The 26577-nt window shown below is 38.9% G+C and overlaps 1 protein-coding gene and 1 long non-coding RNA gene across 2 annotated transcripts in view; one reads left to right on the forward strand and one right to left on the reverse strand.

Annotated features, from left to right (window-relative positions):
• Window positions 1–1505: 1505 nt before the first annotated feature.
• ppp1r37 (protein phosphatase 1, regulatory subunit 37) overlaps window positions 1506–26577 on the reverse strand; it is a 28036-nt gene continuing 2964 nt past the window's right edge. Inside the window, exons 2-13 of the mRNA XM_088345017.1 lie at window positions 18091–18188; window positions 16012–16057; window positions 15742–15842; window positions 13673–13792; window positions 10649–10799; window positions 10414–10569; window positions 8034–8146; window positions 6674–6815; window positions 6409–6575; window positions 5074–6199; window positions 4902–4983; window positions 1506–2545 (exon numbers count right to left, since the gene is read on the reverse strand). Coding sequence (XP_088201143.1) covers window positions 4907–4983; window positions 5074–6199; window positions 6409–6575; window positions 6674–6815; window positions 8034–8146; window positions 10414–10569; window positions 10649–10799; window positions 13673–13792; window positions 15742–15842; window positions 16012–16057; window positions 18091–18188 — 2297 coding nt within the window. The 3' untranslated portion in view covers window positions 1506–2545; window positions 4902–4906. The remainder of the gene's footprint in view (window positions 2546–4901; window positions 4984–5073; window positions 6200–6408; window positions 6576–6673; window positions 6816–8033; window positions 8147–10413; window positions 10570–10648; window positions 10800–13672; window positions 13793–15741; window positions 15843–16011; window positions 16058–18090; window positions 18189–26577) is intronic.
• LOC148357974 (uncharacterized) lies at window positions 2416–16932 on the forward strand. The gene is made up of 4 exons (XR_015851468.1): window positions 2416–2564; window positions 13093–13150; window positions 16510–16617; window positions 16726–16932. It is a non-coding gene; the product is annotated as an uncharacterized LOC148357974 (long non-coding RNA).

Here is a 26577-nt window from a genome sequence, read left to right on the forward strand (position 1 = left end):
TTTCTTTTTGTATGTATTTGTATTGCTGTCGGTCACCCCTCTCAAGGGATATGACCAGGGTGGATAGATAGATAGATGCGGTTGGTCTTAAATGCTGGTTTGTTTACTATGTATCACGGTTTTATTTTGAAGTAAAACCGTAAGTGTTGTGTGCTAAGGAGGAAATAGATCAGGAGTGTCTAAACCCTAACCCTAAGACCAGGTCCGCCACCAGATGGAATCGAGGTCGCGAGACAATGCCGAGTGGAGCACAAGAGAAAAATGAGCTGCAGTTTTGCATATATCCACTTGATGTCGCCAAAGGCAGGTACTACCCCGGAAAATATATTTCTCCCTCTCTTTAATTTTGTTATTTGCATCTTTTGTATTTTGTTTCATTCTGTCTATATTTATTTCACTTTTTTTTTCTTTCCCCCTCCATCTTTCTTTCTCATTCTCCCCTTTTTCTCTCAGACTCTCCTTCTCTTCCCTAGTTTTCACTCTTTCTGTCCCTCTTTTTTCCCTTTCGCACTCTCTCTCTCTCTCACGGTTGTGGCTATGCATCAAATGTGAATTATTGATCTTTCGTCGTTCGATCTGCTGATAAGATATTGGAAAAAGTGGCGATGGCAGAAGTGATCCAGAACGGGACATCTCGGCAGAATTTTCAAATCATTGCACATGTGAAGAACAGATGGTCAGTGGTGCCAATATCTTTGTGCAAAATGAGAAGATGTCGTCTCCAACTTGTAATTGTGTTTTTAATAATTATTTTATTCTTTTATTTTAACGCGTGTTTCTTTGACTTTTGGGGCTATAAGTGATTTTAAGTATTATAAAGTAGACACTGATAGATTGACCACTAAGTAAATTCCGTTTTGATTCCTCAGGAAACGTGATCTCTGTTAAGTATTGTCTTACAAAGTTATTACATTTGCTATCCAGTATCAACATACTCTGAATAAGAGGTGGAGGTATGTGGGAGTTTATTCATTGATATTTCAGAATTGCCGGGGTTAAAGAGACGAATTACTTTGAAATTGCATTCGCCAAATACAGGGTCTGGTAGGGTTACTTTAACTTGATTACTTTTGGATTACTCCAATACCAAATATGCTAATAAAAGACAAAAGAAACTAAATATGAATAAAATTATGACTCACAACACGTGGTAAGCTTTCTCTCCTGGCTTTGATCTCTGGCAAAACTAACATAAAATGCGACAGAAACAAAATGAAAATAAATCCAAACAGCTTGCCAACATCATTTTTGCCGTTCCATGTATTCAGTTACTCCCCAAGCCTGCACAAAATTTAGACAGCAAAAAGATTACCTTTACTAAACTTGTTGGTAGTTGTATTAGGTTACCTTAATCATCTCTAGCTGGAAGACTTGTCAGGTTACTAGGAGTGCACGTATTTGTTTTGTATGTACAACAGGGGAGGTGGTTTTAAATGAATTTTTGGGGGGGTTGTACATAAAAAACGTCATTCTTGAATCAACTCAAAATAAAACCAAGTCAAAAATCAAGTCGTTACATGCATTTATTTGAGTGGAACGAATTTCGCTTTACACAGCTTTGTGATTACCAGCACAGTTTGAATTAAGTTAACAATTTATTAAAAAGGTCTAAAAATGAAAGCATTTACAAAGAGCGGAGGGGCGCGGATATGAGACGCGTCTAGCTTGACTTAGAGAGCAGCAGCGAAGGGGCGAGGCGCCATCTAGCGGACACTTCCTGCTTCACATATCCTTAGTCAGGAATGCGCCCCGGGCGACTGCTACTGAACAAGTCAAACACTCCAAACGTAATATATCTCCTTCCCACGAAAAAAAAAAAAAATCAATATTGCCTCGAATAGAAATATACAAATCAAATATATGAGGGGCTTAAAAAAAATCAAGAAGGGGGATGGATAACTTCCCAAAATATCATCAAATAAATACAATAGATTTGTCGAAGGTAAATCTCCTTGTGTCCCCCTTTCCTCCCAAAACCCGTGAAGAAGATATGTATTCATTTGAGAAACCGGCAAAGAATTGTCGGTCATGGCCCAGGTTTGGCTTGGAGTCGATTCCTGAGCGGCCAGAGTAACATTTAACAAGACGCAAAACCGGGTCTTTTTGAACTTGGACCGACGGATGAGTGAGAGGAAAACAATCACTTGGTGGTTAATGTTTACACTGCACGAATGTGGGCGGGTACGTTGAATGGGCTCCACAATTTTTATTGTGTGTTGCTGAAGCCAGGCACACACACACACACACATACATACATATACACACACCTCATTGGTCTTTGGTTAGTGTTTTTTTTCCGGCTTCCGTCCGTCCGTCCATGATGCCGTGGAAAGAATGTAGTGATGACATCATGTCTTTGTTTCCCTCTAGAATAAACACGCTGTGGTGTTGTAGTGATGTCATATCAATTTTTCTTTTAATGTGTCCTTCGATTCTATACAAAACTTGTTGGGCTCATTTGACTGTAACTCTTTGGAAGAGTTGTGTGGGTTTTCTAAGGTAGGAGAAATAGTTCTCGACGTCTTGACTGTCCTCACAGTGTGGCCTGTGGAAAACAGGAAGAGGTTAGTGGGCGTGGCTCATTGAAATAAACAATTGCATGTTGGTTGGATTGCAGCAATTGATAGATCTGACAAAGCTTGTTCTCAGCCAATCAGAACGTGATGATGGCGACAGCCGGTGGCTTCCGATTTAGGTCGTCCATCTTTTCACCTGTGATCCACACGCTTGTAAAGTGGTACCTCTACTTACAAATTTATTTTGTCCAGGTAGTAGTAGCTTTGTAACCTGAAACATTTGTAAGCAACGTGCTTTGTTTTAAAAATGATTCAGTGGTATGTCTGGGGCACTTGTAACGTTGATCAGCGGTATCCGGAACGATTGGTAGAGATGAGGTTCATCCCTTTTCCTTTGCCAAAAACTAATTTGGAAAAGTGTTTGAAGTGGATAAAGGCATGCTGTCGTCCTCACGTTTAACTCAACGTGAAGATGATTAATGGGAACTGCAACAAAGTTATTTGTTCTAAATTTATTTTCATGAAATTGAAGTTTACGCTGATGTTGGGTCGGTTATAACACAGCACCCTATCAGCCTCACAGCATGATTTGTAGTTCCCCCCCTGCCACGTTAATTTGATATATTACCATCAAAAGAAACCTGGACAAGCCTTTAAAATTACAGAATGTGTTTGTTCCGTCATAGGTTATGAACTTATAAAGTTATCTGCAAAAAGAGCCTAAAGACAACTTTGCTTCTTTTGTAGCTTAAGATGCGCTGAGAAATAAAAGTTAGGTGACATATCTAAAACTCAAAGGTCTGTTAGGAGGTAAAACAATAATGTGTATATACCCAGCCTTACATTTGCAGCAAGAGTCCATCAGAGCTGACAAATCTGAATCACTTTCTATGTGAAGTTGGTACGGGGCTGAGGACTTCCTCATAGATCGCCAACATTACGAGGTCATTAGCCTATTTGGAAACGTTGATGCCATGAATATCAGTCTGCATAATATAAATGAGACCTTTTTCTACCGTCTTTTGAGATCAGTGTACATTATACAAAAAAAATGATACGACTATGCTATCAGGAATAGTGAATAAAGAGTCGCTCTGTGTTCGCTCTCTTTGCTCCGTGTGTGATACATCGATACCCTAACTGCGGTGGGCGTGACTTAGCGCTCTCTGTCGGATCTATTAATTGAGCCTCAAAACCTGACGCAGCAACAGATATGTTTTGTTGCAGCATGCCAGTCAGTTGGCGTGTGCTGTTCATTCGCCTGTCGTACAGCAACCAATGTCGATTTGTATTCATGTATATCAACACATTTATGTTAAATCAAACTCAGCTGTGCTTGGCCGTTGCTTGAGCCCCGGGGCTAACAGTTTCGTCATTGTAAATTCAAGGAAGTGGCTGAATGGCCGTCACAAAATGGATAAAAACTCACTTCTAAAAAAACAGGGGTGTTAAACTAATTTTAGTTAGAGGGCCACATGATGGCAAAAATATTCTAACAGGGGCCAGACTGGCTTGGGGCCTATTTGGAGGCACACAATTATGATTCAGGGATCCAAGATTTGATCATAAAGTATTTATCAAAGGCTTTTTTTGTCAATATCCACTAAGATTAAATCTCTTGTATTTATCAACTGCATTTGATGGAATAAAAGCAAAACAGCAATCTAATTCATTTGCACTACTGTTAAATGTTCCTCCCACATTCCAAAAGCATGCATGTCAGGTTAATTGGCCGGTTCAAATTGTCCCTAGGTGTGAATGAGCGAGTGAGTTGTCTGTGAGCCCCACGACTGGCTGGCAATCGGTTAAGGCTGTCACCTGCCCCCTGTCCGAAGATAGCTGGGATGGGCTCCATCGCCCCCGCGACCCTACTGAGGATAAGCGGTGCAGATAATGGATAGAAGGATGAAATCACTAAATCAGCTTTTTATTTTTAAAACAATTTTTTTTATGGGAACTTCACTGTTAGGTTTTATATCTATATCAGAAAGGAGTTGTTTTTTTCTACCACGTGGAGGTTCTAAACAATACACAATGTCCCTTTAATTAAAATCAAAGATCAGTGAAGGTGCGTTAAAAGTATTTTTGGGAGTTGTCATATTGTTATTGACTCCAGTCTTCAGAGTATTGAGTAGTTTTACCCAGACCAGACGGAGAATTCCACTCTACGCTGACCAATCATATTGTCTTGCAGTATTGTGTTTTGCAATGTAACTAGAGTATTTATGTATTATATATTTATAGAAGAGATATGCAAACTTTTGCCTTTGAGCACATCATAACAAAACAAATCACATGTCTTCATCAAGTATGCTGAAGTCAATGAATAAAGCAGTTATTCATCATTATTTTTAGAAAATTTGTAAGTAGTTTCAAAAGTCAAACCTTCCTCATGGCGCTTCCCTGCCAGTGTCCAAACTGGCTTCTAGTAGCAGCTCCTCCAGGTCTTGAGAGCAGCTCACACTCACTACATGAGCAACAACAAAACACACATGACATATTCAATTGTGTCTTCATCACGCGTGTGCCAAATGATGCGGCTCACACACTCACACACCGTGTTCCATGACACAGCTGCCAGATTTGGGGCTGTCACTGTCAAGAAGGAGGGAAAAATCCGGCTTCAAGCCATTGGGCAGAAGCGTGCAGTCAGATTTCGTCTCGTCCTCGTTGGCTGAGTCCTCTGTGCCGGTTTGAACGGCTGTGATGGATGTCATTACCTCCTGTGTGTCCGGCTCAGATGTTTCATTTTCCCTATCAAGGTTTGGACTGTGGTCGTCGGTCAAATTCGGAGAGCAGGCGTTATTGTCTTTAGTGTCGCTCAGACAATCGCCATCTTGCGTTATTTGGTCCAGTGTTGACGCTGATGCCCGAACTTCCTCTTTGGTGTCTCTTCTTGTGGTTTCTGGAATTGCTGCTTCACTCTCCTCAAACACTGACGATTCTTTGAGCTCCTCACAGGGGCTCTCAGGTGGTAGATCTACATGCTGAGCAGATGAACTTAAAGGCAAAGCTGGTGCTTGTGGAGCCGTCAATGGCAGCGTCAAATCGACATTGTGGTCGCGGTTCGGTTTTCCAAAACCGTTTATTACTGAAATCGCCAGTGCAGCCCCCGACTGAGGCTCAGGTGGACTCTCCACTCGTGTCACCATAAAGATCTTGTGACCCCGACCGGGACTGGACACTGATATGCAGCGGCCCGGCGAAGGAGGCGTTCCCGGTGGTACAGGAGTGTCTGTGACGGTGATTTCAGAAATGATGTTCGCCGTTGGTAGAGAGGAAGCGGACGGAATACTCGACGTAGGCGGTGCCCCTTCAATCAGAGTGGGAATTTGACTCTGCCGCACATCTGGTTCCACGGAAGTTTTAGTGATCACTTCCTCCTCATCCTCAGTGTCTGAGTCAGAGTCCAAGATTGTGGGAGAAACGTTCAACTCGGTGCTGGTCTGCGACTGGCTGCTCGGCTTCCCCTCAGTTTCTGTTTCATCCTCTTGCTTTCCGTCTTTGCTCTCCTCACCCTCCTCTTCTCTCGGGCTGTCTTCGTTTGCGATTTCGGCCATGGACGCTGACTGCCTCATCATTTGCTCCGTTTCCTCCTTTTCTTTGGCAAGGATGAAGTTCCTCTTGCAGCCATTCTGGATATCTGCTAGTAGGGCACGCTGGGTTTCAATGAAGCTCTTCACCTGCATAATATGAAAATCAAAATGCAGAAGAACTTTGAAACGTTTATTTCACAATAACATGCGATATTGTTTTTTTATAGAACTGTGTTAAAAAAAGCACTATGCCTACCATGAAGTTATTTTGTAATGCAATGTAAATGTACTCTCAAATGTAGTATCATATCGCAGTCCAGTTAAGGAGGTGTTTAATTTAATTTACACATGCTCACAGTTTCTTTTTTGGGTTCCCGGTCGAGGTCGAGTCGTAGCAAGGAGGTATTAACTTTTAGGGCGAGGGACAGTGCCATCAATCCACCCGTCTTGATATCATTTTCTCGCAGATCCAAACGCAGCAGTCTTGGGCTTTCAGCTATAAATTCGGCAACGGCCACTGCCCCTGATGACAGAGCAGAATAGAAAAAAATGGGTTGACAAACGCCCCTCTCCAAAAATATGCAAAAATCATTGAAGTCCAATTGGTCATCAATTTGTCACCTTCACAGGACAGTTTGGTAGAGGCGAGGCCGAGCCTCAGTACTGAGCGGTTGGCGATCAGTCCGTCCTTCAACTTGTGCACACCCTCGTTGCCAACTGAATTATGACCCAGGTTCAGTGTCTCCAGACTTTGGGTGCAAGGCTGAAAGAATATAAAGGCACAAATGATTTGTAAGTGACACTAAACACAACATAAATTTGATCTTGCAAATAAATCAGAATAGATCGTCTTACGACCCCTGATAAATTTGTAAGTGTAATTAAAGCAATTCTTTTTTTTTCCCGGATATTTTGATTTACAAACAAGCAATAAAGTAATACTTTTTGAAGTACAACTTTTGGAAAAACAACTATTAATTGGATCAAATATAATTTATCCTTGATAATCAAGTCACAAATGCACAAATTGATAAATTGCTTTTTGGTAGTGCTGAATTCACTCCTAAAATATATTTATAGGAAAATACTAGTACTATGGAGCAAGAGAATTTGGGTAAAAAATAATCCAGGTCAAAATCAGACCGATCCAATACTTGGATGAACTTGACCCAATTTCAAAATTGTATTGCACAAACTACCTTTATAGTTATCTCATTTTGTATAAAACAACCCCCAAATGAAATCGCTTAAGCTTAAGGTACGCCATTTGAGGTGTCCTTAAAATGTTGAAAGTGGAATATTTTCTCATGTTAACAAAGCCCAACTGATTTCATAGGGCCCATTTTTTCCCACCTCGCCCATCTGCTTTTATCTTACTTTTAGCAAAGCTGTTCACCCCACAGAATGAGGGTAGGAGGAATGGTGACTTTATACTTGTTACCACAATTTTTGTTAGCATAGCATGAAAATTCTAAAGTAAGAAAAGGCCTGTTTGAAGTAAAGCACAAACGTAAACTACAAAATCCCAAAATATGGAGGAAAAAAAAAACCCCATTTGTGCGTGTCTAAGAAAAGCATGCATTTGCACATGATCTAAGTAGAGAATTGGTGCAATGTTTAAGAGCATACCCATAACCAAGTGGTACTAGGGGTAAAACGTTTGAGAACCTCCACACTACAACAAACTATCTTTCAGTGTGGCATTTCAATCCAAATACACGTTCTGTGGCCAACCACGAAAAAGGTAAAACCATAAACGCAGTATACTCTGCTCTGACAAGCTGAAATTAACGGCATCCAAAAGGACAACTACAAACAATGAGCTTCATTGTACTGCATCAATGCCAAGAGGATATAGTGAGTCATCAAAACAAATAGGACCGAAAAATGGCACTTTATGTTTTAGTGGCTTAAGAAACAATGTGAACCCGTCAGTTGTTCAGTGCAGTAGGTCTGAGTGCGCGCGGGTGCAAAAGCATACCAGTGCAGCGGCAAGGTGTCCCATGCCGTTGTGTGTCAGCTGGTTGTTCCATAGCACCAATGTGACGAGGCCTTTCCTCTGCTCTTTTAGTCCTTCGCACACGTAAGCCAAACCTGTGACGACAACCGCACACACCCACACAGTAAGTCCATCTCAAAAAGCGGGCAAAATATCATTAGCAGCTGATAATATGTGGACAAAGATTGGTCAGCGTGGGAGTGGAATTCTCCATCTGCTCAGGGTAAAACTACTCAATACTCTGACGACTGGAGTCATAGAAAAATGAGTCGCAATGCTATTTAGAAGATAGAAAATCAAAACAAAAATAACTCAGGCTGTATCATGCAGAGGAGTCATCAGTATTCAAATTTATCAGCTACGACTCAATCGAAACTCAAGCTGAGAGATATTTTGGTGTTCGGTGTGCCTCTGTTATGGAAATCAAACGCATCCAAGTGGGCACAGAAGGCTTAGATGTTAATGAGGTCCGTAGTCTATTTAGTCTTCTGAGGATTCAAAAGATGAATAGGCATGTAACCAGTATTTATTTTGTAAATGTATACATTTCAAAAATATTTGTATTTTACTGACTATCTTTTTGACCTAGCATCATTAAACTCAATTTGCATGCGAGGTGCAAGTTTTATTTCTGTCCAATTTTCCTAACTTACAGTTGGGGCTTAAAGTAGTGAGTAACATAGGGTGAACTGTGAGTAGCTCAATGGTATAAATGCACCACAGTGCTCCTGGCCATAGTGCTAGAAACACACCAATGATTTCCGGCCCTAAATGGATAAAATATACTACCTTTTTAATTTTTGTTTTGTTTTTCAGCAAATGTGCTGTAAGACCTTGTCTAGTGTACCGAAGGAAATAGGCCAATTTTATCTTTGTAAAAAAAGCATGCCATTTTTGCTTTCTTCCAGTGATCAGTCAAGTAACTAACACCATCCATATCAGTAGATGGCAGGAGGTTATTTTTGATTTTCTTTGTATATACTTATTATCTGTTTATGAAATAATAGCGGGGAATACATTTAATAACTTATTTACCATGATGCAGACGTTCAAGTTTGGCCAAACAAAGCAAATCAAATAAAGTGAAAATATTGCACAGCATTTTGCTGATTTTAATTGTTTTTTTTATTTAATAAAAAACATGAAAGAAAAAAACATGTTTTTTGCTCCACTATTTTTTGTTACATTTCTAGAAAAAATAAAAATAGTCAACCATGAAAATATATGTCGAAGTGTCCTTGGGCAAAACACTGAATCCCTAATGCCCCCGATGAGCATGTAGTTTCCTTTGCATGGCTGACGCTGCTAATGGTTAGATAGTGTGTAAAAGTGTGAAGCACATTGTAAAGCGCTTTGGGAGGTCTTCATTGACTTGAAAAGCGCTATATAAATGCAGAACATTGTCATTACTATTAGATAAGTAGAAAAATCCTACATTTTAGTATTACCTAAAATAATAACTTATGTTTCCTCCTAAGCCACGATGACCACATGATAAAAACTACGTTACATTGTCAGTTTGGACAACATAATAATATACATTAAAACATAGAACATAAATTTAAAAATCTAGTGTCGGGAATACATTTTTAAACATTTTCGATGGACATTTTTTTTAACCCCTTAACGTTCCTGTAAAATTCGCCCAAAATCCCAATGTAAGAAGTATCCGAAGAAAAATGATTGCCGTTTTTGAACCATTTGGAGAATATGGACATTTTTGGTCTCTTTTTAACGGTTAAGACTTTGAAGTTTTTTAAGTTAACGCCAACAGATAAATAGGAATTTGACTTAAACAGTTCTTCTTGCAGTCTGTTAGTTATGCCACATTATTTCTATTTACAAATAAACGGACTCGTAAAATTATTCCCAATATGGTAGTTGCCTTTCGATGGACACATTTTCCATGATAAGGGTCTGTTCATTATAGTTTTATTTATGCACAAAGAGCGAAGTTACATTCAACTTACATCTTCCTTGATACATACATTCCAAGTGTCTCACTCTTACCTTTACTGTCTGAGCTCCTCTGGCGGTCGTTAGAAAAAAAATGCATAATTTAGCCTCATCATTGCATAAATCGCAGGGTTTAGAGCTTGGGAAAAAAGTTGCGGCTTATGGTCTGAATTTTACGGTGGTTTGCCTTGTATTTTAGTGACTGGTGACATAGTACTGACAGGTATTTGCTCATCAAAAGTCAGAGTTAAGGGGTTAATGAAAAAATGTGCCTTGACTCAAAGAAGGTTGGAAACACTGCATTAGAGAATTCTGCTTTGAAGTAAAAATCCTAGGAAATATTGTTACTGTATTAGTTGAGTTGATAATACACTTTAGCCAAATTCTAAATAAATGGGACAATTACCTGAGTCCAAGATATGGTTGTTGCGCAGATCTAGAATTTGGATGTTATAGTTGAACTTCAGAAGGTTTCCAAGCTGGGCCGAATCTTGCAGACCGTTGAGCTTGTTGTCAGCTAAATACAATTCCCGCAGGTTCATGTTCATCTTCAGGGCCGTTGCTGAAATAATCACAAGATACAATTACGCTATATAATCATTTAGTCAAAGCATTTGTTTTGCAAATTATTCTGCTCTTACCCAGCAACATGAGCGGTCTGCCAGACAGGCCTGCATTTTCGAGGTGAAGGACCGCAAGGCTGCCGCTGATCCTTAGCGCTCGAGCCACAAAGGGAGCAGAGTGGTCCAGCAGCGGTGTGTTTCTTGCGTCCAGATACTGCAGAGAGCTTGTCTATGGAGGTGGAATACAACAGCGTACAAATAAGGAAAATCTCATTGACAAATAAACTGTTACCAGACCATTACCAAGCATTTTCAGTCGGGAAAGGAATGGGGAGCATCTCCCTTTCTTCTTAAGAGAGTCACCAAAGGGAGTAAAAATTAGTTTAAAAAAAAAAAAAAAAAGAAGATAATTATGAGTACCTTATGTATTCGTGTATAACGCGCATATTCTTTTCACATGAAAAAGAACTTAAAAGTTTGGGTCGCATTATACACAAAGTTTTACGTCGTATATTACCTTATTTGTGCAACAATTGATCGGTCGAAAATATCGCAGAGCACGATTACAAAATATTGATGCAATGGGAATTGAACCCAGGTCAAATCATTACCACTGGACCACCAGTATGTACATCTCGCGGTACTAGGGATGAATTTAAGAGAAAGGAGAAAATGGCAATCTGCCCTAAAAGATATAAATAAAGGCGAAAAGCACAATGACGCAAATGACCAAAATCTTTATCTGATGAAGAATCAGACTTTGAAGGACATTGAATGACTACATTGTTAATTATGGTGGTATTGAATTGCTGGTTTTCACTGTAAATAATGATTATAGTCAGATAACATCTAATACCTTTTCATATGTCATCTATACTCCTTGTGCTCCAGTACAATGCTTTCTTTCTATTATTAACACAAAAATCAGCGAACATTTCATTTTCCTCCCCACATCTCAAATATGGGTTTAAGTAGTCAAAACAAGTTCCAAAAAGCAAATGAAGCCTATTGAATCCATTGTGTGGACACTGTGATGCAAATTGAGTCATTTCTCAGATTAGGTAGCCGGAAAGTGTTACCGTTGAAGTAGGTTGACGACACTGTGAGGAGCGCTCTAAAATAAGCAGTCACACTGTTCCACTGATGGAACAACACATGGCCATCTAGACTCACCCTACTTCCAATTAATTCACTGACATGTCAGTCAAAACAACAACTCCACTTTACTGTGCTTTTCACAAGAACTGGATGTTTTCCCCCTCTTGTGTTGAAGCAAATGTCTATTTGTCTTGAGAGTAGTACAAACTCTGTCATGTGATGCGGGGCAATGCCAGATGGGGTCATACACAGATATCTTAAAATAGCAATAAACATACATTTATCAAACACTAGTGAAGGATTTTTATAATACAGTTATGATGACTAATATGCTTCCTCATGTGGTCATAATCACATGAGGACTTAGCCCGACGTAAGCAAAAATCTTTTCATTAGTGTATAATTACAAATTTGATTTTGCTGAATCATGCACTTACAGATACCAACCTCAATATAGCTTATGTAAAGAATTGAAAGTGTGAAATCGGATTTGGCAAAGTGCACTTCTGTTTGATTTAGTAATGAACAGCAAACCGTTCTTCTCTGTCATTGGTTCTGTTTATAAACCTCAACAATACTAGAAAGGATTGTGGCCATCCAGGAGTATATTTATGCATTCTTAAAGTCCACTATAATTGAAAATTTAAAATAAAGAATGTCATATATAGGGTAACTGTTTTTAAGCATAAAGCTCAATGCATTGGACAGTAGCAGCTTGCTTCTTACTCATTAATCAGATCTGTTAATAATAATAAGTGTATTCTGCAAAATGAAGCAAATTTGTGACTCTTTCCACCACTGTTACAGATGGCCAATGTAAAGCTTGTGGTCTTGAGATCACACACTTAAATTGTTCACTGATCTTGGTAAGGGTAATGCCATTGCTGTGTTCAATGCTAACAGTCTTTATGAATGTCCTAGAAAGTTATTTCAAACAAAATTTAATACATGGAAAACTAAATCAAATTTCTTGGAAGCCCCAAATGTGTAATATTTGACCACCAGATGGCACTGTGATGTATGGTGCGAAAGAGGGCAAGTGACACAGGGCACAGCGTCAGCAGGATGTTGGACAAACATGGCAGCAATGTAAATTGGGATTCCACTGTGGAAAAGAAATACAAATTTCTCGACCTATGATTTTTTTTCATATAAAAATGAAAATTGGTATGACAGTTCATGTACTTTGCCTGGTATTCAAATTATGTTTTTCTTTTTACTGACTGAAAGTTTTTTGTATCACTAGAGGGCACTAAATATCAGACTCTGTCGGTTTAAAGGGAGAGTAAGTATTATTTGACCACTAGATGTCACTCTATGGTGTAGTCCAACCAAAAATGAATGCTAAAAGGGACAAAAAAAAAAAAAAAAAAAAAAACACTTAAAAAACTCAAGACTAATTTTTTTCTCATTTCTGTACCCAGCATTTTCAAGGTTTTTGGATGGACAATTATGGAGGAAGATTATGTCAGCTTCCTTTAGGTGAGGCTCATGTTATGTAAAATAAATGCTAATTATCCGATCATCGTTCATATGAAAGTTCATGCATTTTTACTTATTGTTTAAAATCCATGTTGTTTTTCTTTAATAAATGATGGTGTTTTTTTACACTAGGACACACTAAACAAATGTGTTACATGTTATAAAGGGCATTGTATTCGATTGCAGGCCTGAAATGAAATTTTATTTTGTTTTGTTTTTTTGGTCTTGTTTTGATTGTAAATGAGACTGGGCTGCAAGATATAAATTGATGCTGCGGGCATTTGAATCCCTCTGCTCACTCCATTTGCGCTCACAATTATGTATTCTACTTTTGAATTGTACAGATGATTGAGTAAAAATATTTTGTTATGTTTATTATTAGTGTGCTTTGCCCAAATGAAAAAATACAAAGAAACGAGAAAAAATGCATACAATTTTTGGTACACGCTGCAATGTGAAACTTGTCACAAGCCAGTGATTTATGCAAATCACCACTAAAAAGCTGAAGCGGTCATCTCTTACCTTCCTCATCATGTGAGCAGCGGCTTGCCATCCTCGCGTACCTATGTGCTTGTTGAAGGATATGTTGAGGTGGGTGGCCGACTCGTAGTACTCGATCATGTCAAACAGAGCCGAGGCGCCCTGAAAATCAGGTAACAAAAACAGGAAATATAAAAAAAAAAATCATCAATAGATATGTTTCTTAAATTCAATTGCTGTAATGGTTGTGGTCATAATTTCTCTGGGCGACAGGAACTCAACCTCCAGGATTTGAGAAGATGAGGACAAGGTATAAAACAGAAACTCGTGACAAAAATAAATTACTTGTGATTGATTACAGATGTACTGTAACGGAGCCTTTACCCGCATCATTGCAGCACCTTGAAGCAATCAAGCGTGACACAGCTTGGTTTACATTCTGACTGTTTTCATGTCAGAAAGTGAAAATGAATAGGAAAAATACCAATGATGAGTGTATGGCAAGTTGACTGAAAATATGAATAGGCTCAGGTTCCTTGTTAGTAAAACGTAAATTCAAAAATTCAGGGGGCCGGAGATTATGATCATGAAAGTTCTTCCAATCCGATCACCTTAACCAAAATCAGGACAGATTATGTATTTTTTTAGATGATCGTTTTTGGGGATGTCTTTTGTATTTATAAGTAAACAACATTTTTGAAGTACGGCCACCTCTGTGACTTTGGGGTAGGGCGCCCACCCCGAGACTGAGGGATCACTGGTTCGAGCCTTGGCCGAGTCATACCCAAGACTTAAAACTTGGTACTCATTGCCTCGCTGCTTGACAAGCTACATTAGGGGTTGATATTGAAGGGTTTGGTCACCTACTCCCAATGACAGGTGTTGCGACGCATCTGTTAGTTACAACTATCGTCGCCTTATTTAATGAGCAGTTGTACTACCTTGTATGGGAGCCGAACTCTCGTAAGATGTAATAAGGAGAGGAAAAAGAAAAAGAAGAATATTCCTCAAGTCCAATGTGGAAATACAATTTAGTATTATATTTCACAATGTAATAGCGCCACATGTAATTTCTGGGATTTTTTTATTACGACTATATTTTATTTTGTCTAATTATTTAGATAAATCAGTTGTTTGTCTTTTTCTAAATTGTTATAAGAAAAGGCGTTATTGGGTCTTTGATGCAATTTTCCCTTTTGGCGGTAACATATCCGATTTATCGAATCTACAACATACTGCTACTAAATATGGTACTCAACTGTTAAAGCAATTAATCAAGTCTGCTATTGATGGAGAAATGAGGCATTGATAAATGCCAGAAGTAGAATACAACTTACAAGCCACATGAATCATTATGCTGCTTATTAGGGTTTATTTACACACCTCTTTTCGTGTGCTTACTGGGATAACATGAGCATACATGTGTGTTTATCTTTAGGGCTCATTCAGAGCCACTGAGGCCCATAGGTGTCAAATATCCAATTCAAGTGAACAGGCTGTCCAGCAGTTTACTATTTGTTGTTTGAAATGTTTTCTCAAAATGTTTTTTTTTGCCATTTATCCTTACACATCACTTGAAGACGTCAAAAGGAAGCCCCTATCTGCTCTCATCAGACCATCTGAAGCTGATGAATTAATCTCTTTCAATACATCCACTTGCAATCCTTTCAGATTCTTTATTCAGTGACACTCTGCAATCTCAAGCTGAGGTTGTGTTATTTGGTGACTCATTCATTTCCGAGGGCTTTTGGCTGGTGAAGTTGAGGCATGTGCATTTGCTGCCTCTGCCAACCAAGCATTTATTTGCAGGGTAAAAGTCGTGAGGAGCGGCACAACATAACGACAGGCAGTAATTAAAGTAAGCTTTTTGTGCCAGTGGAACCTCAGTCTGGCTGCAAGCAAAACTTGTGTCTGTGACTGGAAATAAACCTCACACTGTGCTTGGTTGAGAATGTTTGCGGTCTTGTGACTGGCTGCATCCCTCAGGTCCACACTAAGCGCCTGCCTTTAAAATGCCTACATCCTCCATGGGGGATGGAGTACAATCAGAAATCCCATGACCCACTCAGGGTCCTACCACAAAGAGATTTGAAAAGTTCAACTATGCTTACGTCTTCATCTAAATTAGTCTGTTCCAGGTCTATCACTTTAAACTGGACCCTCTTTAAAACTTCTTCCAGGGACTCGCAGGCTTTGTAGTCCAACTTTTCACCTGTTCACAGAAAAACAAGGCCGCCGTATTACTTCAGAGCAAGAAAAAAAACAATTGACACTTGTACAAAGTTAAAAGTAGAAAAAGAACTAAACATAATGTACGAGTCATGCCACAGAATGTCTAGCGATGAAATTTAGGGTTTGTTGCATGAGGCTAGAGGGCTTACCTTTTAGATCCAAGCATTCATTTCGTTGGGTCAGGTCTTTAAGTTCCTGCAAAAACATAAAATAACTGCACAAGTGAGAGACAAAACATTTTCTTGTGCAATCACATCTTGCGCTGTTCACTTGGAAACATTCTACAGACCACAACGTTCACCAAGAAAAAAAATCTAAACAAACTTCCTCTTATGTAATCTGAGATAGACGTTTGCTTGATACATCTGGCGCTTTCCTGTTTTGTGTTTCTTTGTATATGTGTGTGTCACTGAACGTAGCTGCATTGCGGTTCAAACAAAACTGTATTTTGTGACTCTTGCCCTGGTGATACACTCGCCCACGCAAACACAGGGAGTGCTGCCTTCGAAACTATGTGCCAGCAAATAGTTGGATCTCCATCCCATTCAGCATGAACTCCACAACCTCTGCCCCTGTACCACATAGCTGGTAATTATCTGTGCCTAGATGGACGTGTTGACACCCCCTTTCCCTGTATGACTCAACAGGTCTTAATCAATGAAATGAAGTTACAAAACATTCATCCGGACACTTTCAGAGGAAAAAAAATTACATGGAAAACAACCTTTGAATTGTATTTGTGACGATTGGACAAGGTAACCTAATTACAAGAGACATTATGAGTTTGAAAATGTGCACACAGTGCCAGTTTAACAGAAAAAGGATAATGTTATGTATTAATGAAATCATTTGTTTTTTTCCAGGTTTAATTATAATAGTGCCTTTGGACTGCAGCAGAAGATATGGTGGAAAAGGCATTCATCATGTGGCTGCTAATAACTCATCCTTTTAAACAGCCAGAGAAACTAACACCTGGCCTGAAACACATGAATCCTGCAGGGGAACTGCTGGACTCCTGTACTTTTATAATAGAAAACATTTCATGAATAAAAAAACCAGGGTCTGAGGAATGATTGAACTCTACTTGAAAAATCCTAAAATTAGCAAAATGTACATCAGACTCTTATTTATGTAGCTGCTAACTGAAGCTATGATTCATCATAAAACACAGAGAATAACAAATATATAAAGCAAACATGAGAGATGCATGATTAAAAAAATATTTCTCAAAATACGAAAGCAAAAAAGGAAGGACAGTGAGGCTGGGGTCCCTATACAATCCAGTGGAAATGTACCCAGACCATAAAGTGAAAGCCAGCATCAGCTTAGCAGTGTGATGTGTTTTTCTTCAAGTAGCTGTTATGTTAACTCTTGGCTGACCAAGCGTGTGGGGATTCATTCGAGTCTAGAATTCCATGTGAGCCACTGAAATACGGACTAAACTGCAAGAAAACGGATTCAAATCCTCAGTAACCAAGTGTGCTAATTCACATACAAAGGCAAACTCCACCACACTGGATTTGAGGAATTGCTCCTACAGAGGGATTATGGGACTCATGACTGTTGGCCAAACCACAAGACAAGGCAGGCTAAAGAAAACGGCAGACTATAGACAATACTAGCCTTTCTGTTTGCTATATCAGCACCTTATCAGATGGGGGGGAGGGGGGTTATGACACAAATTTAACAACTTTTTTAGGGGTCTTTCCTAAAAGTGTTTCTGTTTACCAGATCCGTAAATTGATCATTTTTCTCATTCCCTACAGTATCTGAAAGATACTTGAACAGTTTCAAAGCAAAAAAAATTATGCCATCATTTTTAGCGAAGAAAAAAATCTAGTAAAGCTTGTCTAGTTATGTGGATTCAAAGGTCAGTTGGGGCATCGGCACCAGGCAAGTCGTACTACTGTATATCACTCACGCCGGTAAGCATCAGGAACAGTTGCGAACCTCACGAAAGCAGAGTCAGCAGGAACACAGACTGCAGTAAATTGCAGTTGGGTACATCAAATTAGAGAGCAGATAGAATATCCAAGGAGGGGGGGGGGGGGGGGGGCAGGATTTAAGCAGGGGTGTGATTTAGATTCAATGAGGCATGTGATATAATTCCTAGTCACTATTCATCCGTGTGGTTTAGCAAGGTGTTTGATCTTTACACATGAGGATATGTGTGATTGTAGGTATGAGCTTGTTAAGAAATCTCTTGTTTTTGTTAAACGGTGCCTTACCTGAATCTGTTTAAGCACTTTGGGAATGGGTTTACAGTTAAGCTTCTGACAGGCCTGCTTATACGAACACAGGATGTCGTCCACAGTCACGTTTTGAGCTGGAAAAGCATACAACAAAACATTTTACCTTTAGTATCCATTCCACTTTAGCGAACAGTACTTCCATACAGAATACCTCAGAAGCATACGCAGAGAGAGCAATAAAAACATGTTTTGACCTTACTATATTTGCTATGACTATTTTCACAACTGCAGAAAAACTGAACTTTCAAATATTGAATAAATAGCTGACTAATTTAAATTAAAAAGTAACCGAAATTGGGAGAAAAGTAGTCATATTTCATTAGGATTTAAAGTTTTTTATTGAAATGCATTGTATGTACAACCATACTCTCATTCAAAGCTTTCTTTTATTTCACCCCAAAACCTTTGTTCTAAATTAAAAACTGCAATTCCTATGAGTGAATCAGAGCTATATAATTACATACTACAGCCGTGAATGTCCCTGAACGGTGGTCCGATGCAGTTTCAATTGTATACAAAATATTATTAGTAAAGCTGCTAAAAATTAAGTGCTAAATTGCAATGGCTGAAGGAGTCTTGGGCCAAATAGCCACATTTCCTATTTTGACAAAATAATTAAATAACATACTAAACCAATAATAATAATAATATTAATTTCCTTTGTATTGTCATTCTTTGTAAGAACGAAATGTCGATACACCTGACCCGTTGTAGCGAGCCGATGCAGCCGCAGCCAACAGAGGGCGCCGCCATTTTTACCAATGTTATAAGTCTTAGGTATGACTCGGCCGAGGCGCGAACCAGCGACCTCCCAGTCTCAAAGCGGGCGCCCTACCATCTAGGCTACTGAGCTGGTCAATTGGAGTATTTTCCAGACTATAAGGCTCACCTAAATACCCTTAATTGAAAGGGTGCCTTATAATGCTCCTTGTATAGCGGAAAATACAGTGAATGAATAACAATTTATTGTTACTGCATATGGTAACTGTTCAGCCTTTGAAAAACACAGTGTTCTTCAAGTGCCCTCTTGTGGTCAACATGTTAATTGTTTGTTGCTGGAAGGAAACAAAAAAGAAAAGAACTTTGACGGTGGCTCAGACGCCAACTTTAGAGCGCTAATTGCAAATCCTCTTTTGTTGCTGCTTTGTATAATAATTGTCCATGTCGAAAATACGGTAAGTAACGGATTCCCCCACCCCCATTTTTGTGAGTAACCTACATAAAAGAGTAACAAAGTTTAACTTCACACATTAGGTGAAATGATTTCATTGTATTTGCTCACAGTATTTTCAACATGTAGAGTTGCAAGACTGTATGGTACATGGTGTCCCTCCAGCAAACACCAAGTCCTTGGAAAAGAGTTATTGTGCAGAGATGAGGTAGTGCAAGTGCGCGCAAACACTTCAATGGGAAGAAGGTGGGGTTTGCAAGCTCGTGGTTTCAGGCTAACCAGACAGAATTTACACACATACCACTCGATGATTTCAGAAGAGAGTGCAGTATTGGCTTGGGAGTTTAAATAACTTGTCAAGCATCATATACTAGGACATCCTTTGAAATACTACTAAGAAAAAAAAAATAGAAGTTTTTATTCAGCTAGAAACAGTAAACACTCTGTAGTCTGTAACAACCAGTCAGAGGTGAAGCCTGGCAAGATCATTGATTTATCAGCTATTTCAAAGGCCTGCTATTTCACAGTATTTTTGTGTCACTTCCTCCAAAATACATACTGGGAGGTAGTGGTGACTTAGAGGGAGAAACAGGTACTCCTAACATCTAGGAAAATCAAGCTCCTAGAAAGCAGCGCGGCAACGCTAAACAAGATTGTTTCCAAACGTGAGGAAGGCTGAGATGCTGACTGTGTCTTTCAAGACAAACCACAATCCTAGTCTAAGAGGCTTACATTTGGGTCAATGGAGGTGCAAAAATAAATCAGTCAAAAGAAAGGCATCATTGATTGAATTCTCAAACACGGGCTAGCCTATTCAGCAAGATTTGGTCCCCCCATTTTTTGTGACCTCATTTTTTGTCCATTTTATATTTAACCCCAGTACACCTCCAAGTTCCCACTTGTTTTTTTTTTTAGGAACATGAGATCTTTGGAGGGGAAAAGTAGTGGGTAAAGTAGTTACCTCACACTAGTATTGCATTTCATTGCATGGAGGCAACGGTAAACTCCCAGTGAACCAGACTGAATTTTTTAGGGATGAGAAAAAAAAAAAGGACGTAACAAGGGACCGTTATCTGCTCTAAATTATGAATTATTTTCAACAATTGAGCAGCTGGTGGTCTTTGTGCATACACATAATGGGGAGTGCTTTATGCTCCATGAAAATCAGTTTACAATTAAATGCAAGTGATGCTTTATTTAAATCTTTCTGAACTCTCAAACAAGAATATTGTATTTGAACTTGTATATCATACCTTCGGAAGGTTGCATTTCTAACTTATTGGTACAGCACTTAGACCTTTGCACTTTTAAAAGGCATAATAAAAGCCAGCATATAGCATGACGGGTCAGGGTTGCTGTGCCAACCACCAGACCACTGTTCAGGGACATTCATTTCTTTAGAATGTGATTATATACTGTAGCTCTGATTCACTCCTAAGAATAGCTGAGTTTTTAATCCCCCCCAAAGAAAATTGGGGGGTGATATGAAAGAGCTTGAAACAAGAGTATGGTATTACATACAACATAACATGCATTTCATTAAAGAACAACTTACACCAGCCTGCTTAGCCATCTAAAGATCTGGCCTAAAACACAAAGCAAAATGAGAGCAAGAAACTGCAGTTTAAGCCTATCCTTCTGTACAAGTCACTGACCTTGACAATATCAACTAGGCCACTGAACAAACACGTGGTTACGCAGAAGCTAAAACACAATGAGCAAACAATGCTCCTGAAAAATGACTTTGTGGGGTATTTGCAACTCACTCCGTGACAAATGGATAATTTCTCAAGTCTTTATGATACGATAATGTATAACCAGTGAATAAACCATTCTGTGTTTCAATGGAAGGGATTGCAAACTGAGCACGTCTGCATACTGGAACACAACCAGCTTAAGATAATCCACTCTGTCTCAGATATAAACTCACTGGGCACATTAAGCCACATTTCCACTGGCTTCATTTCAGTTTGGAATCGTAACAATGGGGGCACATCATTTTAAACTGCACATGCCATTTGCAGTACAGTATCACATTAATGCATGGAAAATAAGGAGCAAAGGGTTTTTTTTTTTTTTGGTCCTTAACATTTTTGACCACCAACCTCATTTAATTTAATGGCCGTTTACAGTCTCTGACATGCCCTTTGAAGTTTTTATGAATTCAAACAAAATACATTGGCTTTGTGTGCACACTTGTCAACAACTCATGCATACAAAAGAGACTTATCTTACTGCTTCCCAAATTAAAAGAATTTCTGTGTTTAGTCCTTTTGCTAACACTTAACTCTTTCAATTAAAGTGAAGAACAGCACCAATGGCAACTATTCTTATGTGAGTAGCACATTAAAAAGAAGGGAATACATTTCCCGAGGTCATTACTATTGTTTTTATAGCAATTAAAACTGAGGAATATGCATGCATTCTTAGAGAGATGCCTGGTGATATTAGTAATTTTTGTAACTGACGGTTAATGACTGTTGTATATAGCTAGAAACATTAGCCTTTGGCAAAAACTGTTTTATAAGGACCATCAGCCTCGAAATGTCACGAAACATTCGAGCAAGTGTTGACATTAACATGTAGAAATAGTATCCCATAATACGAAAACCTTGCCAACACTAATTAGATGGACCAATAACTTTACTTGGAAAATAGAAAATTTATGGCGACATGTTTAATTCCAACAGCTTCAAGTGAAAATTGCTCGGAAGTAACGACTGACAAGAGCTCACTCTCAACATGCCTGTGCCAGTTTTCAAAATAGACATCCCACTCCCAGTCTGCACTACCGCTCCCAGGACACCAGAACAACGTCATTCACACTTGACAGCTGGCCCGCTCAACAAAGGTGGAAAACTGTGGCTCTGATGCTGTGAGCTCAAAAAATCTGACCAAATTATTAAGAAATTGAGTCACCCAAAAAAGGAAGAAAGGGTTCTCAATGGAGAATGAAACAACCCAGATAAGAAACAGGAACACAAAATATATTTTTTTGTCCATGTGTGGCTGAAAATGTGCCACTTGAACTTAGGACTTTTGTCTGTCTTGCGCAGTTTAGCTAATAACTGAATACAAATTGAGGCAAAATTGATCAATTAGCATCAGACGTAATAATTTTGGGTTTAAAATGGAAATAATAACCATTTAGGAGTATTTCTCATTTCACAAGATGAGAAAAAACACAACAACATATTATTGTTAAACTTTATGAAGTCAAAATAAAATGTGATAATCAAGAACGATAGGCGTAGTGCCAGCGCAGTTTATCGTAGTAAAATGAATGAACCAACAAATACCATTTGAAATCCAGTCTCCTGTGAGTGGGAACATATGAGGGGTACAAGGGTTCTATTTTTAAATGAAGGGGGTATTTAATGTGCGACGCGTGCACTAATGGAGTGTTAAAATAATATTTGTCAGTGCACGGTGTCGGTCTACGAGCGGGAGAGCGAGGAATACCTGTTTGACGAGCGAACAAAAAGGCCCACACAGACAAGTATGGTATGAAAAATCACTGCTGGGCTGGACACATTTAAAAAATAAATACTATTCTTTTCTTTATTTATCTTTACCATGAGTGTGCTGTCACGCAATCCTTATAGGAATTTCTTCCCACAGAAAATGTGAAGATGGAAGACTCTTAGCTATCTTTTGAGTACATAAACTGAGCAGATGGAACATGCAAATGTTATTTTCATATCATAAACGTTAATTGTTTTATTGCGGTTGCCGTAGAAAGAGCTAAGCCAACTTGTAGCACAGTGCCAATTCACCACAAGGTATCTTCAAGCAGGACAAATAACATGTGTTCAGTCAATGCACCACCAAAAACCCCAAAGACCAGTACACCTCAAGACACGACGCAGGGATGAACTCAAGTCAAAGTGTTGCATTGTTTGATCGACTGCAGATACTGGCCTGACTGGGACAGAAAAAAATTCTAAACCATGTTGACCAGGACAGTCGATTTTCAAAAACATTTTGTTTTTTAGTAAAACACAACATGAAATGTCTAAAGATTGTGGTGTAAACATGTTACCTGGAGCTCCTCACTCTGAGTATGAGGTTTGTTTAAAGAACTTTTAAATTTGTTATAGTAGATTTTCAGTCACTCCAGTCATAGCAATCTGTAAAGATTGCAATAAAGCAATCTTTACAGATAAAGCCCGTTTGCCTCAACTGAAAGCCCGTCTGCCACAACTGAGTTAACGTTACGCGAAATGTATAGGGTGTTCCGGTCCAATATTGATACTGGAAATGATTTCAGTATCAGTACCTTGTTGCTTTTAACTGATGTACCCCAAAATTTCAGCAATGTACGTATGTAGAAACCATGTAATCAAAACAACTGTGCATCAACAACCCCTTTACCTCCGAATAACTTTAGCCAATAGTGATTGATTCAAATGATGATTGACACATCGGCTGGGAAATGAAACGCCGACATATGCATCCCAGCATACACTGCGGACCACATCGCCTACGAGGAGGAATCTAGTCGGCGGCTGCTTGCCTTTGTTGCGAGACCTTGCGGCTTAATATTGATCCATATATAAGGCGCACTGTAGTAGAAGGCGCATGGTCAGTTTTTGAAAAAAATAAAGGCTTTTAGGTGATCCTCATAGTGCGGAAAATACGGTAATATGAGTCTATACCAGGGGTGGCGAACACGTGGCTCTAGCCAATAAGAATGCGGCTCTTTGCCTCATCATATTTTCTATATACTTTGGATCTTTGCCTTGTTTCATGTTTAGTTTTTTTTGTGTGTATTGAAGGTGGACACTTTCCTTGAAATCAACAGAAGAACAATACTTGTTGTATTGTAAGGAGAGGAGTGTGTTATGGGAAATAATATGTTTAAATAGTGTGTGTTTGTGTGTGTACGTCTGTCATGGCAGGTCCATGCGTGGTGTGGCTATTTGACTCTCACAGTTAAAAATTTCGGCTCTTTGTGTCAAACTTGTTCGCCACCCCTGGTCTATACTGTATTATAGCAGTTCTGAAACAGGGAAAAGGGTAAAATCACGACAAAAAAAGGTCAATTGCTTTTTCCACAGAACCCATTACATTTAAATTCTATAAGATTATTGTTACAAAAATATTGTTCCAAAAAGAAAGAAAGAGAATCCAATAGAGGCAGAAAAATCACAAGTTCTAATTATGGAAAAAAATGAGAAAAGTAACAATGTTGAGGACCTAATTTAAGTCATGGATTTGAAATAACATGCATGTTCGGAGAATAGTTGCAGAATAAACTTCCTGTTAGAATTGTAAATATTTCAAGCAGGTACCCCAATTCTAAAACATACAAAATGAAAGAAAATATTACGTTATTTTTTTTGCATACTCTCTCACACACACACACACACACACACACACACACACACACACACACACACACACACACACACACACACACACACACACACACACATATATATATATATATATTATGATAGATAGGTAAACATTTATTTATATATTACTCTCTCTCTCTCTCTACCTATATTCTGTATTGTCTTTGACTTCCAGACCGCCAACGTCATGTGAAGCACACCAGCACCCTAGCAAGCCACTCACAATATTGGTTTACATGTTAACTATTCAAAAAGGTTTTGAGCGTTTTAAGCAGTGTTTTGGTTGTTTATGTGGAGAATGCCCAGGCGCTGGGTCGCAGGTGAGTGAAGCAATGGTACAACAAATGGCAAGAATCCAAACAACCTTCCGGGGCGGACAAACATAAAACTTAGCCGTAAATATACCAAATTATCACAACATGCTAGCCGGATACTAAAGAGGGCAATACAGGACGGATTGGTGGGAAAACGGGAGTCTGGCTGACTAAAAAACATGCAATAATCAGCCAGGGACACTGGGATTAAAATTTTTTTAAAAAATGATTACGGCAACACGTACCCAGCTGGGGAAATAACAGATAGCACGACAGGCTAGCCAGCTAACCTGGAGGCCTTCGGGAGCCCGCACACTAAATAACTATCCGAACAATAAATTTATTGCAAAACACGTGGCAAAAAACACAAAAAGAAAAGTCACAATCACATACCTAATTGGAGGCGAAGGCAAAACGGAATGCACACTGTACACAACGGCAGGTAAGCTTACAACACGCAACTTTTGATGATCAAAGGACGCAACTCAGGCAAAACATTTAGTCCCCCAGCGACATAGTAACCAAAGTTCCAATTACACCAAGCTGAAGTGAGCGCTATGCATTCTCTGATTACTGCAATTGCCGTCTTTTTTCAACGGGACTGTCATTGTTTTGATTCCTCATGGTCTTCAGGTGACGTCACAGCTCTAGGGGATGAAAAGTCATAATGTCTACTTTGAGTATTAATTTTATTAAGATTCATGGCGCGTGGAATAAAATGGAACATATCTGCATGATCGTGGGGTGGAACACTGCACGTTCTATGCCTAATTGAAAAAAAAAGAAGATATTTTGTAACCCCTTTAAAGGTGTTGTCCGAAATACGAAACTCAGTTACTCTCTGCTGCCATCTCTGAATGCAGCCTAAGTCAGCTCATTCATCAAGTATGTGCATTCCTTAGATGCGCTCAAAAAAGTATTTTTCATCCATTTTTTGATGTTTGGGTTGGCATTTGGACTGTAGTTGTCTTTTTTTAATCATTTTCAATCTACACTAAGACAAAAACTGATGACGAGAACAAAGTCACTCTCAAACCTCCCCTTCTCTCCCCCCTTCTAACTAATGAGTTGCGCGTCGCAGCATTGGTAGCAGCAAGATAAAAGAAGATAGGCGGGGCAGAATATTTTTTAATAAAAGTTATTTGAACACCTTTTAAGTAAAAACTCCTATTGTCACATATTTCTTATTGCAATAATGTTAGAAGTGCAACCCTGACAATTTAATTCTAGAATAAATATAAATAGTTATGATGAGGTAAAAGTTGGTTAAACGGTTTGAAAAAAAATAAGTCACATTTTTATTTTAAAACAAATTCACCATGTCAGGAAATGTCCAACAGTTTAAATAATATATAATTTTAAAAAGTCATAACGATGCAAACTTATGAGATCAAGCTTCATTATTCAACCTACAATTATGTTGCTGTGGGGTAAGCATAAGGTGTTCTGGGCGTATACCTCTTTTGTTCATGTTTCCTTGTAATGTGTGCTGTATTAACACTGGTCCAGGAAGTGGATAGCGGACATGAACCACAGCATTTAATGTGCTGCTTGTCATCTGGCTCACATATACATTTATCCTAGTGATCTGTTATTAGCAAACAATCAGCTCCATCGA

This window comes from Urocampus carinirostris, chromosome 10 (genome assembly GCF_059441175.1).
Source record: "Urocampus carinirostris isolate Australia breed hairy pipefish chromosome 10, RoL_Ucar_1.0, whole genome shotgun sequence".
NCBI classification, from domain to species: Eukaryota; Metazoa; Chordata; class Actinopteri; order Syngnathiformes; family Syngnathidae; genus Urocampus; species Urocampus carinirostris.